Source organism: Lagopus muta, chromosome 8 (assembly GCF_023343835.1).
Source record: "Lagopus muta isolate bLagMut1 chromosome 8, bLagMut1 primary, whole genome shotgun sequence".
NCBI lineage: Eukaryota > Metazoa > Chordata > Aves > Galliformes > Phasianidae > Lagopus > Lagopus muta.
Window position 1 is genome coordinate 13,421,355 of NC_064440.1, and position 15,250 is coordinate 13,436,604.

Genomic DNA, 15,250 nt, shown 5'->3' on the forward strand with positions numbered 1-15,250 from the left:
CTAAAGGCAAAGCTGGGCAACAGCACTGTTTTGTGTAGAGCTTTGAAATCTGGCATCATACCAGTTTGAAGCAAGACTTGAAAAGTCATGCTGTCCCCCAGGATGGAAGTATACGTATATGTTTTCAGACAGATGAGAATGTTTCATTTGGACTTGTTTTTTTTTTAATGTATTCCAATTCTGATGCTGAATTTAAAATACTCAGTGTGAGCAGTCATCTCTAAATGCTAAATCAAAATGCTTTGTTCAGTAATGATCAAAATATGACATTTGCTTATTGAAGGTAGAGCTAATGTCTCTCTGTTTTTATTAGGAAATGAAATTCTGTAAGGGAAAATGGGGACAGCTTCACAGAATTTTTCATTTTCTGAGGGCTGCAGGTCCTGTCTGAGCCTAACCCCTTGAGATTGCTTCTGCCACCAAAGCACTCTTCCGCTAACTGTGCAGAACTAAGGAAGGAAATCAGAGCCAAGAGGCCAAGGGCCATGTTTATCATTTCGGATCCATCACTACCCAGGATCAGATCTTGACCTGAGACCACCCATGCTCCTGTTTCAATTCTTGCTCATGGAATTGTTGTGTATGGGTCTGAAGGATGGCTGTCCTTAGGAGAACTGATCAGTCACTGTTATAAGAAGTGATTCCAGGACTGGGTTAATGTGCCTTCATGTTGATCTCTTCTTACCTCTTCCTCTGGCTTTCTCCATCCTAACTATGCACCACAATTTATGCAGCTGGTGTGGAGGTTATGCCAGCTGCTTACAAGGGAATTCCTGCTATGACAGGCAGGTGAGTGCTTCTGCCTCTGTCTGTGGATAGGAGCTGAACCCAGTGACAAAAGGCTCTCCATTTCAACAGAGGATCCAGTGACAGGGAAGCCACGTTCTGATTATAGCATATCAGAAGATGCAGTTCACAGGGCAGAAGGATTTCTTCTCCCCCTTAGAAAATGTTAATTATGTTGCCCTCACTAAATGCTAAACACATTGATCCACTGGAGCAGAGAGCACCATATGGTTATTCATGACAAAATACATCCCCAAAGCCCTGTTGCAACAGTGGGAAACTGTATGGAGCTAGATTAGGCGAAGGATTTTGGGGCTGAAAGAACGTATGTAAAAAGCCCAGGTTCTGCTCTGGTGGTGCTGGAAACCAAGGCCCACCTTGTAAAAAGGAAGAGAGAGGGAGAAAAGGGAGAAAAAAACTGCCATTGCTGTGCTGGAATTCAGAATGCAAGTTGAGCTCCTGCAGCAATGCCCACTGGTGAGAGCAGCACACACATTACACACAATGGCTGGCCTACTCTGCTCTTATTGAATAATCAATGCAGCATTAGATAAAAATAGGTCCTATCTTTCAGGAACAGAGGGGTGGCATGGCTTGGCTTTGCTGAGCATCCACTGTTCCTGGATAGTGGCCAAGAAGCTGGTGAGCAGCTCAGCTGTGCAGCCTTGCTGCTTATGCTGCTGGTCCAGGTACAGGGCCCTGAGTGAGTAGTGGCAAGGGATAGTCCCTGCCCATCTGGATTGAGAGCCTCACAACACATCCTGCAGGGAATGCTCCTGTCTCCACAACTGATAAATCAATGATTTACCGAGAGACTTTTAGGGCATGCACATTTTGACCAAATGTATGCAAACCAAGATTCACAGTATGAAAAAATGAGCCTGCCTTTTTCCTTACTGCCTTCTCTGTTGACAGGGCATGGGCTCAGGTCACTCCACTTAGCTCCTCATAGCTCATGGAAAACTGCTCCACAGTGAGCAGGGAGGAGTCTAACAGCCTAACATCCCCCTTCAGTCAATTAACATGCAAAGCTGGACTGTTCATCCTGTCCCCCTCTTGGGACTGTCCTTGTCTCTCCTGGCCTGCTGGCTCCATTTTGAATGTTAGTTGAGAGAGACCTCTTATCTACAGGGGCATTTTAGCTACATCTGCTTCTAAAGAGACCTTTTGGGACTGACTAATCTGGGACCGTGCTCCCAGATTGTCCTGCATCTGTTTGCAGGCAAACTGGTCAAAAAGTACATGAACAGCATGGCAAGCTGTGCATTAAGCTGATGGGAATGGAAGACTTGTGAATACTCATGGGATTCTTGCAGGTGTGTTGATGGTATACATGTTTGCTTTCTGGGTTGGCCTCAGGCTTATCCTCTGACGACATTTCATAGAATCATAGCATCATTTGGGTTGGAAGGGACGCTTAAAAGTCACCTAGTCCAACTCCCTGCAATGAGCAGGGACACCTACAGCCTGACTTTCAGTGTCTCCAGGAAGGGGCTTCCACCACATCTTGGGGCAACCTCCTGCAGCTCTTCACCACCCTTACTGTAAAAAATATCTTTCTTATATCTAATCTAAATCTCCCCTCTTTTGGTTTGAAACCATTTCCCCATGATCTCTTACTACAGACCCTGCTAAAGAGTCTGTCCCCTTCTTTCTTATAAATCCCCTTCTAGATACTGAAAGGCTGTTCTCAGGTCTCCCTGAAGTCTTCTCTTCTTCAGGCTTCTGTTTTTTCTCCACATATAGAGTGTCATCAAGAACATGCCAGCTTGTTGCTTTTCCTGAACTTATTCCCTGCTGCTGTAGTAATTCCTTCTATGTTCTTTGGGAAACTTCGCAGACCTGAATGAAAGCATCTACTTTTGAGAATCAGATCATTTATACAGATGAAGACTAAGACTCTGAAGGCATTTCTCAGTTTCATTTTATTTTGTTGGGACTTAGGCTCCTAAATCCTTTGAATGCTCAGAGCCCAAGTAACCTGTCTAGAAAACACCCCAAGGCTTCCTCGGCCTGGCATTTCCTCTAGGAAGCAAAGCTCATTTAAAACAAAACCACATTAGTCTTGGCAGGAAGCTTGAATTGTGACCATCGCAAGGAAGCTCCATTAATTACTGCTCCCATTGCTCTATGAAGGATCAAATGCTGTGGATCAGTTTTAATTGGCTATTGATTTCTTATGTTATTACCTACGGTTGTGCTGAGATGCCGTCAGACATATTGGATGCTTTTGATTATTCTTGCTGGCAGCTGGGATTAAAAACAACGGGCACACACTTCCTGATCTGTAATGGATTGCCATGGTGTGCCAACAAAAATCGTTGGCAGGATGAATGGTCCTGCTCTGCCTGTCTCTTGTGCTATTGAGCTGCACTGCAGCTATGTAGTGAAGGCAAATACCCTCAGGGACTGGCTGCCAAGGAAAGCGAGGGAAAAGCTTCAAAGAACACGAGGATTTAGTGCCTACAAAAGTGAGTAACTGTCAGCAGCAAAGCAGGGTGAGTCAGAGTGCAAGGAGTGGTTGAGCATGGACAAAGCATCAACCCCACCAGACAGCAACCCAAGGAAAGGCAGATCAGGTTGCTTCTGCATCGCTGGGGATAAGCCCCTGACATGTCAATCACAGGGATGCCATGTGAGCAAAAACAAGCGGGACTGTGCGCATACACAATGACAGTGCTGCACACAACAGCCTGCTTATGTCCTTCCTGAGCCACATTTCTCCCTTGGAGCAGGCTTGGTGATTTCCTAAGCCTAGGCTGTGACATGCTCTCATTAGCTGGCAGAGTCACTCCTTGTTTAACAGGAGATTGTTTCCTGTCCTCCTGACCCCAAATGACACTTTAATCTACAAACACCGACTTTCTCTAATTGCACCTTGACAGAAAGAGAGACAAACCCCTCCTTCCCCCTCCAAGGACTGTCATTTAATTAACAGGCAGGTATCTCTCAGGATTTACAGCCCAGCTATAAGCTGCCAATCTCTCTAGTCAGTAGCTCAGGCTCACTCCACTTATCTTTACATTTCAATACCTGCATTTCTGCTAATCCCTCTTTAGGCCAGATTTCTGGATTTACCTCACAGAGACCTGTGGAGAGAGCAGTTAATCAAATGAACTGCCCCACCTCGCTTCTCATTCACCTCCTGGCCATGGATCTCAAGGCTCTTATGTTGTGGATGGCTTCATAGCAGAGCAATACTTAGGCTGGCACTGTTGCCAGTTTCTGGTTTAATTCAGCTCTCATGTCTGTCCTGTAGTCATGACGAGATGTAGCACACATAAGAGAGAGAGAGATCAGAGTGAAAGACATTAGGGCTGGCTGGAAGAAGCATTTAGTCTGTTCCTCCTTCACAAACTGGGATCATCTCTCTGCAACCTGTTCTTGACATATGTTTTTCTAACAGGTTCTTTAAAATTTCCAGTATTGGAGACTCCTGCAAATTCCAAGCAATCCTTTTCAGAGCATCCTGCCTTCCTGTTAGATATCTGAGAACAAAGGGGAGAACAATGCTGAAAGACCATCTTGCACATCTTGCCCAGACGGATACAACTTCTGGCGCACAGGGCCACGCCTTCTGTCTTGCTGGTTTTGAGGAGCAGATTCATTTTATTTTGGTTGTGTTTTTTGTTTCTGTTGGTGGGTGCAGGGGCAGTAAATGATATCTGTCCATTAAGCTGTCTTTGCTGAGCATGCTGGGATCTAGTGGAGTCCAAAGAAAGCTTGTGTATTACTGCATGTGAGTGCCTGAGTCAAACCCTCTGAATTTGAATGCATGGTTCAGTAGTCTCTGGGTTAATGCTTTCCTTTGAAAGCTCAGTTTGGAGCAGATCAGACAGTTTCAGAGCATGTGCATGCAACTCAAGTGAGGATAATAATCCCCAAATGATTGGTGTGAATCCCAATTTCCATGTGCCAATTGTTCTCCTGGACAAAAGTCACTCAATGACTACCCAATGGACTTGAGAAATAGAAGAACAACCAAAGTGGACACAGGCAGGAAGTGCCAAGGGACTCTGCTTCAGCACATCTGCTCACATGGAAATCATAGAATTAGAGTTTGAGTTGGGAGGGGCCATCTAGTCCAACTTCCCTGCAATGACCAGGGACACCTACAGCTGGATCAGGTTGCTCAGAGTCTTCCTTGCCTTTCAAACCTCGACTCGTCTGCCAGTGGAAGCAAAACTCAGGATCAAACTGATGGAAGGAACAATTGGAATACACACAATTAGTGTAGGACCTACACAATAGCATCTGGAAGGTAAGGCTGTGAGTGTTATGTTAGCTGGAAAAAAAAACAACAAATCTAACAGGACTGAGTGCATCTAAATGTCCTGCTCTTTCCCCATCACTGACCATTTCTTAGTGCCTTATTTTTTTTGTACCTGTCCACAGGCTGGAAAGCAAAAGGAGAAGAGGGCTGGGCTGTGGAGGAGGAGTTACAAAAATGCACAGACTGCACCCTGGTATTTCTAGAACTGTTGTCACTACAATTATCTATGAGAGGTTTTATCCTGAACTTGCAGAAGTGAAAAAGCCCGGGGAGGAGTAACACCAGGCTTCAGGCAGTCAGGAGCAGAACTCTGAGTCTCTGGAGCCAGTTTTGCCCAGCTGTGATCAAAGACATTGCATGGGGCTGTGAGGCCTGGGAGAAGGACAAAAGATAGGAAGTAGCCGTTCTGCACCAAGGAACTCAATGTGAATCTTTTAGAGAGCTGCCATTGCTGCATCCATCACAGTCAAGGAAAGCTGCAATGAATGAGGAGTCCATAGAGTCATAGAACTGTTTAAGTTGGAAGGTACCCTTAAAGACCATCTGGTCCTACCCCCTGCAGTGAGCAGGGACACCTACAGCTCCATCAGTGCTCAGAGCCCCTCCAGCCTGACCCTGAGTGTCTGCAAGGATGGGGCATCTACCACCTCTCTGGGCAACCTGTGCCAGTGCTTCACTACTCTTATAGTAAAAAAATTCTTCCTTATATCCAATCTAAATCAATTAAGCAACTGGGATTGCAAAGGCCACAACACAAGCACATTTTAACACTGGTGCTGACTGCATGCACATATCAGCTTTTCCAGAGAAATGTATGAAATGTACACAAAAGGCTCTCATGGTACAAAACATCATCTCCCCTGGCTGATCATGGGTGGGCTGCCTGAAAGCGCAGCAGACACAACACGACTGGAGCCAGCCGTGGGTGGGTACTGCTCTGAGGTGCTGGGCAAGAGAAAACATACACATCAAGGCACTGCATTGTAGTGCTTCCCACTTGCTTTTGAGTTTGTGGGAAAAACAGCATGTCTGGCTCACCAGGGCTGCCAGCTGTGCAGGGAGGGCTGCAAGGCAAGGGGCTGCTCTCAGCTGCAGCTCTGAAGTATTCCTGGGAATGGGATGGCCCCTTGCTCTCTGACTGGAAAAATCAAAGCTCACAGCTTGGGGCAGTGTGCTTAGTGGTGACATCAGTAGAGAGGCAAAGGGATATTTTTTTACCCCCTAGAGAAGACAGAGAGGAAAAATAAAGGCCAGATCCTTTAAAAAAAAAAAAAAAAAAGAAAGAAAGAAAAAAAAAGAAGAAGAAGAAGAAGAAGCAAAACCCCTCAAAGATGAATCTTTCCACCCAGCTCCCTTTCAGTTCCTAGCTGGCATAGCTTGTTCTCTGCCATGTGGGAGGATTTAGCATCTATTGACAGATGAGCTAATCAGTTCCCCTCAGCTCTTGAAGCTTTATCAAAGCCAGTTAATCATATTACTGACGTCTGCCCATGCCAAGGCTCTCCACTTCTGTCCTCCGACAACAAGGTGACACGTGTGCATGCCACATGCACAAAGAGATCACTTTTTTCCACTTCCAATCACACCAACAAGAAAATGTCACCAGGGCTGCCTGTCTCTCGTTCACCCTCCTTGGCCACTTCTTGTTGCTGTAGATCTGTGGCAGCTCACAGTGGAGCAGATCAGGGTCACGCTCATATCTTGTCAGCACAGGGATGGCAACAGTGGGAAAAACTGGTCTGGGTTTCGGCTGTCCTGTCCTGGAAGGTTCTGATGCCAATCTGAACCCAGACCAGGGTTTGTTGCCAATACCTCTCTCGCAAGGCCTGGTTTGTGTTATTTCCCTATCCCAATTTCACTAACTGCGATACAGACTGTACTGCTCTTCCTGAAGGCTGACCTGGGGCTATGCTCCTTTCCTCAGGAATGGTTCTACTCACACTAACACTAATGCACCAAGCCAAGAGTGCTGCCTTGTCCTATTTTTATTTTTTTTTTCTGGGAAACTCATTCTGCATTTATACCAATAATGGAAGAAAACAGGTATGGGGAGCCTTCTGGAATGCTCTTTGCTTCCCCACAAAGGTCACTCAAATTCATGTTATCCGGTGGCCTGTGCTTGGATGTAAATTCATCTTCAATTGGAGATCGCTGGTATTTACTTGACTGTTTTGGTAACTACCACTGTTTCATGGCCTGGCTGGTAAGTGCCTCTGCCCACAGGTATTGTCAGCCATGTCCTCTTATTCAGGCTGCCTGCGGGGACAGAAACCTTGCTCTGAATCCACCACCCTCCCACAGCTCCCTGCACAGCCATGCACGTGGAGAGTGTGGTTCTGCAAGGTGCAAACCAGAGCATGCCATGGTCAAACACAGGGCAGTCCCTGTATCAGTCCCTGTATCAGCTATTCCAGAAAGGCAGATGTTTCCTCCCCAGTGTTAATCAATGCTTGCCAGCCTCCCCCAGAACTCCCTGCCCTCTTCTTGCTTTGAAGAGAAATTTGTTTCTCTCCGGGCTTGCTGCAAGTCCCTCTGCCAGCCCAGCCAAGGAGATTCTCCAGGGCTACAGAGACTGGCAGAGAGCTCTGTAGAAAAGGTGTCAAAAAAAGCAAAGAAGGGGAAGAACAGAGGAGGTTCAATCCAAGAACAGAGCCTCTCCACACCATCTCTTACTCCTCTCTGCAGGTGAGTGGGCAGTCAGCAACCCTGGCCGTGTGCTGTGAGAGGTGTTCACCCACCTATACAGACAATGTCCATGAAGCCATACATTCCATAGCAGATCTGGAAGAGCAGGTCCTGGCGCTGCCATTTGGCTGAAGGACTGAAGGTCGACCAGATGAGCCACGAGATACTGGCGATGAGGAAGAGGGAACCCAGGATGGCCGCTGCTATCTGAACCTTCTCAATGACTGTCAGGGAGATGGCCTGCCACTGCAAGGGATGGCAAGAGGGAGAGGAAGGGAGACAAGGGAAGGGAGGAGAGAAAAAGAGGAGAAAGTAATTACATGATGGACATTGCTATTTTGCTTCATTGTGGTGATTCATGGAAATCCCAAAGATCACCTATGCCTCATATATGTGCACCCTGCACATAGACGCTTTTACCTGGTACACCTTGTGGCTGGACATAAACCTGGCCATCACAAACCAGGACGCTGTCTCAAATGGAGGCCAGGCAGCAGCCTTGGTGATGGCATCCTTTTACCACAAGATTTGTCTCAGACAGCCATGCTTTGCCTTGCAGGTCTCCTGTGAGCAGGCTCCGTGATGCTTGGTGAGATGTGACAGAACCGCAGTACATAAGATCTCATGGAAGCAATACACACCCCACAAAATGTTACCAACGATGAAAGTTGCTGCTGCCAGGACTCCCTGCCTTTAGGTGATGACATGTTCAGGCTGTTTACTAAGGTAAAAGGCAGTGCTTCTTTCTCAGAAGAGGAAAAAAATAGTACTAACTCCCTCAAATCCATTTGCTTTGTCAAATAGCTTTGTATAAGCTACATTATGAATATCCAAAGCCTGAACTCCTCTCTGTCATCCAGAATAAAACCTCCTTACTCAGATTTATGCTACTGAGAGAACTGTCCTGTAAAAACCAAGAGCAGAAATTGCTTTTTCTAACAAGACCTGGGGGGACATGGCCCACAGTGCCTCCTGCAAATCAGAAATCAAATGCGTAAACAGGCTGGGAGAGATGGAAATATATAGGCCACCTTTAGCTGTGAGATACATGCCCTTGAAATCTCAATAGGGCTGGTAGAAGGATAAATAAAGGGGGACTTCAACCTCCTCCAAGTGAAGAGGATTCAGAGGGATTGAACATTTTAGCCTGGATTCGTGCCAAATTCAATGTCCAAGTGAGGTGTCAGCTCTGGAGAGCCCCGAGCACCCTGCCTCTTTGTCAAACAGATCCTGGGACACCAGGGGTCATCTGTCAAGCCTCATCACCTTATTTTGTACGGCAAAAAAGCAGTTTGCTCTTTAATGTCCAGACCTGCTAGAGGTCACCAACATTTTTGGGATGCAGGGAGAACTTTGCCCCTTGCTCAAAGGGCAGTAAGGTGACTCGTGCTGCACTGTTACCGTTCCAGTTACCAGACTCCTGAACTGCATGCAGTCCCCTGCAAAGTGCTGCTTTGGAAAAGGTTGCATCTGGAAGGTGATTGCATGCCTTGGCTCAGAGGTGAGCTGAAGTGTCTGCCTCTACTAGCTTCGGTCTTTGGCTTATATCCTGCAAGGGCAGACAGCCCTCAAGTTGCAGCTTCTCTGAGGTGATGGTATCAGCCTGATTCATAGATGACCATGGAGTAGATAGATGACTGCAAAGCTTCTGAGAAGAGACAGAGGCTGTTCCATGCTGAGGCAGTCCTCTACCCTTCCACTAAGCCTGGCAATGCTGAAGGGATGGGGGTGCAGGGAGCCTTTCCTAGAGCTGCGTGCTATGGTTTTACTGCAGGTTCCTCACATTGACCCGCTGGTGCCAGCAAAATCATTCTGCATCATTTCTCTCTCTCAAGGAGGTAATGGGCTGGCTCCTCACCATCTGTCTGGCGCACTGCAAGGCTTGTGGCAGCAACAGGTCCTTCCAAGGTAGCAATTAAAGAGAGAAAAAGGAGGAGATGTTTCCTACAGCTAGCAGCTGCGTGCAACTGCTTTACAGAGACAGGGAGGCATCAGTGTGATTTTAAATACATTATACTTTCAAAGGGGACGTGGCTCAGGGCAGAGAAGCTACACCTGTGTAACAGCTTCAAACCTGCCTTTGGATGAGAGCAGAGATGCTGCAACACTGACAGGGCTGCTGCCTGGTGCTGGTGGTAACAAAGCAACCCTCACTGTTCAGGGGGTTGCCTTTTGGGGGCAATTATTCAGAGGTCAGAGCTGAATGCTGGGGAAAACAACCAGCTCACACAAGAATTTCATTTTTTCCTAATCTCTCTCCATCATCAGTAAGGCCAGCAAACCAGGGATTTAGAGGGTGAAGTGTCACATGTGAACTGTTGAGTGCAGTGAGCTGCTGGCCTGTACTGCAGCATACCTTTAACAACAGAAAGCTGACTCACATTGTCAATTGAGACCGACTTTGGGCAGGTAGAAAGCCCTATAGATGGTGTGCCACTGCTGAACAGGGTGTAACTTGGAGATACCAGGAAGCATTACAGGCTTCTGTGGGATAACAGAAACAGCTTTTGAGTGCTGGGCTCACAGAGGCCACAAAGAGAGCTGAAGCAGCTCTCTGCAATGGCTTTGGCAACCACACTGGAAAAAGGGCTCTTTTTCTGCAGACTGCTTTGAAGATTCATAGAATCACAGAATGCCTTGGGTTGGAAAGGACCTCAAGGATCATCCAGTTCCAACCCCCTGCTGTGGGCTGGTTGCCTCCCACCAGCTCAGGCTGCTCAGGGCTCCATCCAACCTGGCCTCGAGCACCTCCAGAGATGGGGCACCACAGCTTCTCTGGGCAGCTTGTGCCTTGCCTCACCACCTTAAACGTCCTAATTCATTCAGGTGTCCTTTGTCACCATTCTCCCCGTCTGACCACTTTGGCACAACACCCAGATGTTCATGTGCAAAACACCATACTCTCTTGGATGAATTTCCCCCAACCTTCCTCAATTTCCCCAAAGTTCTGCGCACCAGATGCCTCAGAAAAGGTTCTTAGGAGCCCAAGTCTGACATCTGCAATGGTCATAGGTAGAGATGAATCTAGGACTGGTGCTTTCCCATCATATCCCATTTGATGTGATCTGTGGTTTGTACCTGGGGCAAGACCGTTCCCCTGTTTGCTTCAGTGCTTCTCTCAGAGCCCTGTAACCAAAGCCCCTGCTCCTAATATAACAAAAATTAATAGTCACTAGTCTAGTATTTAGGGTCTGATCCGTATTTCCCTTTCTTTAACACCAGCAGTCTCCAAAGATTCACAAGCATGAGCACGAGCAGATCCAAGGCACGTATTTGCCTGCAGAAGATATCTCTGTCTTAGTGCAGCAGCTTGCTAAGAAGCCTTGCTTGCTAGAAAAGCCTACACTCCTCTGAGAGCTCTCCCATGCCTGCCTCAGGCAGTTCAGTTTATTTTTATTGCTATATCTGACACGTCCCCTTAGTACGTATCATTAACATCCTGAGTGTGCTACTCAGCAATTTTGTTTCAAACCCAGCATCCCAAACAAGTGGAGGTTTATCCTAGAAGGATGCAGTGGAGCATTCCCATCACTGCTTGGGTCTGGCTCTCTCCTCAGTGCTGTCCTGAGGCCTTGGCTATCCACCTTGATTATCTTTAGGAGAGTACACTTACCAAGCAAATTTGTCCTAAAGCTGTGGTAGCTTCCCTGCTGTACACTTACAGATGCTTTGGTTTATTCAGATGCAAGAAAGAGAGCAGGGAGAAGGAGGGGCCATTCCCAAAGCACTGGAGAGAACCGAGACCACATCCCAACTCCAGCATTCCATAACTGAGGGCCTTTGGATATGAAGAGGCAGGGAAAGGAATGTGATGCAGAGTTGGACTCCTTGAGACTGCAAACAGCAGTAGGTCTGGGAAGGTTAGTTCAAACTGATCTGGTATTTGCTGAAATCAGAGCATCCGAATGAAGGTGGCATAGGAGTGGCTACAAAGCTGTATACATGAAACCCACTGCAGAGCCCTGTCATAGCAAGTGCTATGGCATGCTTCCAAAACTGTGTTTTCAGGGTCTCATTAAAATCATAGGCTTTGCACAAACACAGCAGAGCTTTTAGACTCTCTGTGCCCATATCTCCTGCCTCAGGGACCAGCAGAATTACAGCGGGGGACGGATGGACAAAGGCTGTGCACCTCCTGATTGCTCATAGTGGGTGGGAAATTTTTGCTCATTTGCTGCTGCTTGCCAGAACACTTGCCATGTTCTCCAACAACTTTAATCCTCCAGCTCAGCAGTGTTGCTGCTTTAAGTCTTTTGCTTTAAAATTTCAGCCATCCAGGGCTGAGGGGTTAATTTATAGAAATTCTTTATATCAAAATGCCAGACCGGAGGCTCCTCTCTGCTATGAGACATCATAACAGCCTGGAGGCTTGAAGGAATCTGTGTTAATTATGTATGAACCACGTTCCCCTGACTGCAACTTCTCTGCCCACACCATGCACATCTGGCCCATGCCATACTCCTAGGCTTGCTAGAAAATGTGCAGCATGTGTCCAAATGGGCAGAGAAATAGGCAGATCCTGGGGGGCGTGTGGGTGTTGGGTGTACTGCCTGGCTCTGACCAACTGGAGCGCAGCCATGCTCTGAGCTTCATCTGAACATCCTTCCCTTGACGAGGAGGTGAGTTCTGTGTGGTCTTTGCCCATATGATGGTTGGTCTGGAATAAAGGGACGTCCCAGCCTTCCAAAGTCTGTGCTTGAGAAATTCAGAGCTTTCTAAAAAGAATAAAGCTGGGTAGAAATTCCAACAGACCCTGAGAAGAAAAGCCAGGAATTAATGGCTTTGCTAAGAGACATATCACTATGTCCAGGGGCCCCTGCTGACCACATGCAGGGTGAAGACTGAGCAGAAAAGACACACTTCCCACCCAGCCACACTGTGGCATGTTTTTATGGCACATAGTACCAGAGCATCACAGCCTCTCTGCCTTCCTTTTCCAGCACTGGAGAATGGCAAGAAACACCAAGGAGCACAGAGGTGTGCATGGTGATAGGCTACAGGTCTCACATCCCTTAGTCCTCTTGGGAACTCCAGGCTTCATACATGACCCACATCCCTCAGGATTTCACATGCTGTGCTGGTGTAACACCTGCTTCCCAGCCGTGCCTTTGTGCTGACATCAGGCAGGACACTGGGGCACACAGCTGCAGCTCTGCACGTGCAGCATTTGTTCCAGATCAAGTGGCTTTTCACTCCAGTTGCTTCTTCCCACCCTCTGCTGATCCATATCTCCCATATTTCTGTGAGAGGCACTGTGAAGTCCCTGCTAGCAGTGAGAAGCCCTCAGAACACAGTCCCCCAGGAACCTTGCTCACGGAGCAGAGATGTCTATCTAGCTCTCTGGCTTGGCTGCCCCTGGCAGTCAGTTTTCATGTTTGTGGCAAAGGTCACTTTCTAACAGGGGAGACAAAAAAAATGATCCTTCAGGCAGGCATTTGGAATGTGTTTATGGGATGAGAGCTCATTTGTGAATTGCTTCAAGAAATTTTAGCCAAGTGAGGAGTCATAGGAATGTCCTGAGTTGCCCTGAGCCGTATGGGGATGTAGAGTACTTGGAGGTCGTTCGTTAAAGGCTGGCTACACACATATTGCAAATCTGCACCCACAAGCCTTTGACACTGCTCAGCATCGTTCCATCAACCTGAGGCTCATGAAGTATTCGGGCACTTATGGACCAGCTTTCCAGAAATAAACAAATGCTGCTCTGTCCACATATCCCCTGCTGTGTTTCAATCTGGACTGATTTAGTGGAGCCAAGAATCTCAAACACTCTGGGCCTTAGGCTTGGGATGGAACTACTGTTCTCTCCAGGCCGTGGCACAGGGAAAATTGAATTAGAAGCTGCAGGGACTTGCAGAGAGTAGGGATGCTTCTTCCTTCCCCCCAGTAAAATTTCCTCATGATGCCTCACTAATTTTACTACTTCATTTCAACCTGGAGTCCTAAGGGCTGTGCCTCTTTCTCCACTGTTTTTAGTGACCTCAGGCATGAAGAAGGACACACACAGAATCACAGAATCTTAGAATCACAGAATGGCTGAGGTTGGAAGGGATCTTAAAGATCTTCCAGTTCCAACTCCCTGCCATGGGAAAGGTTACCACCCATTGGAAAGGATGACCAGGGTCCCATCCAACCTAGCCTTGAACACAGGCAGCCATTTGGAGGAGAGAACAGGGATTTGCATCCCCCGAGTGCTGTACAATTGGGTACCATCACAGGCAAAGGGTTTGCCTCCTGTTAGAAACAGAGATGAACAGAGAGCCAATGCAACCAAGTGCTGGACAGATCAACATTCACACAAGCGTTGTCCTGGTGTCTGAGCACAGCATGCTGCCACAATGTCTCTCCCTCCACATGATGCTAATTAAGCAGTAGTGCCTGGGTCTAATGTGTTTCCTTATGTCTGAGGCACTAATGGTGCTCAGCAATTAGTCCATCTTCAGGTGTTGCTCCAGCAATAAATCAATAGCTATTAAGGATAAATTATCCCATTTTTAACAGTCAGACAGCTTTCTCCATTCTAAATCTTGATTTTAAATTACTAGCCTGCAGTGGGGTTTAATAAACCGCAGCGCTTTTGAACTCACAAGAGGAAAAAGGAAGACCCTCTGCTGCCTTCCACAGGTACTTACATTCGGATGTGCTCTACCTGTTGTGTGCACACCTGCACACTGAGAATTAAGCCTGGAGAGACCAGAGCACCAGAGCAACCACCTTCAGTGCTGAGCCAGGCTATACTAGGACACAGGGAGCAGTGAAGTGAAAAAGGTATCAAGGTCGGAGAGGAGAGGTAGAAAGAGCAGGGCCTGAGGGATGCCCCAGCACCACCAGTGAGGGCTTGGGGCTCATTGGATCAGCCCTACAGCCCTTCCTAGGGACCATCGTACAGGGAGGCAAAACCCGTGCCAGTAAAATCTACTTGCTCCCAGAAACAAACAGAGGACCGAGAATAAATAGACTTTGAAATGTCTCTAGTACCTTTACCTGCAGAGGGTTCTTTGTGCTTATGGCAATGACGTGGTACTTGTAGTAACACAGCTCACAGCTCCAGCAGCCTCTCTCGCTAATCCATTTGATCAGACATGGCTGGTGCGTGCATTTCACCGATCCGTCGCATCGACACGGGCTCAGCAACTCCCCCTGGAAAAGAGAGATAGCACCATGAGGCTCCCTCCTCCTGCAGGGCACAGCAAGGAGGTCTTGCACAGACCTGGTGCTGGCCAAAGTGCGCCTTCCACCACGCCTTTGCTCTGTGCCCCTTTTCACTTGGTTTGGCTTAGGTAATCGTGTTACCTCCCTGAGGATGCTGGACGTAGCAGAAGACATCCACACCCCATCTGCCTTGGGTCGGGAGGCCAGATCCTGCTCCTCCTAAACCTGGGGGAAAACTGCCTTAGGTTTCAGGGCATCACATCAGAGCTGAAAGCCCGAGGAAGTGAGAGCCATGCTGGGCAAGAGTGATACTTTTTTTTATGAAATCTAATGCAAACACATTAATCATTTCAT

At 47.5% G+C, this 15,250-nt stretch overlaps 1 protein-coding gene across 1 annotated transcript in view; it reads right to left on the bottom strand.

Moving 5' to 3' along the window:
• The window catches only part of MARCHF4 (membrane associated ring-CH-type finger 4), an 81,206-nt gene that overhangs the window by 11,695 nt on the left and 54,261 nt on the right, over positions 1 to 15,250 (bottom strand). Inside the window, exons 2-3 of the mRNA XM_048953328.1 lie at positions 14,729 to 14,884; positions 7,798 to 7,990 (exon numbers count right to left, since the gene is read on the bottom strand). Coding sequence (XP_048809285.1) covers positions 7,798 to 7,990; positions 14,729 to 14,884 — 349 coding nt within the window. The remainder of the gene's footprint in view (positions 1 to 7,797; positions 7,991 to 14,728; positions 14,885 to 15,250) is intronic.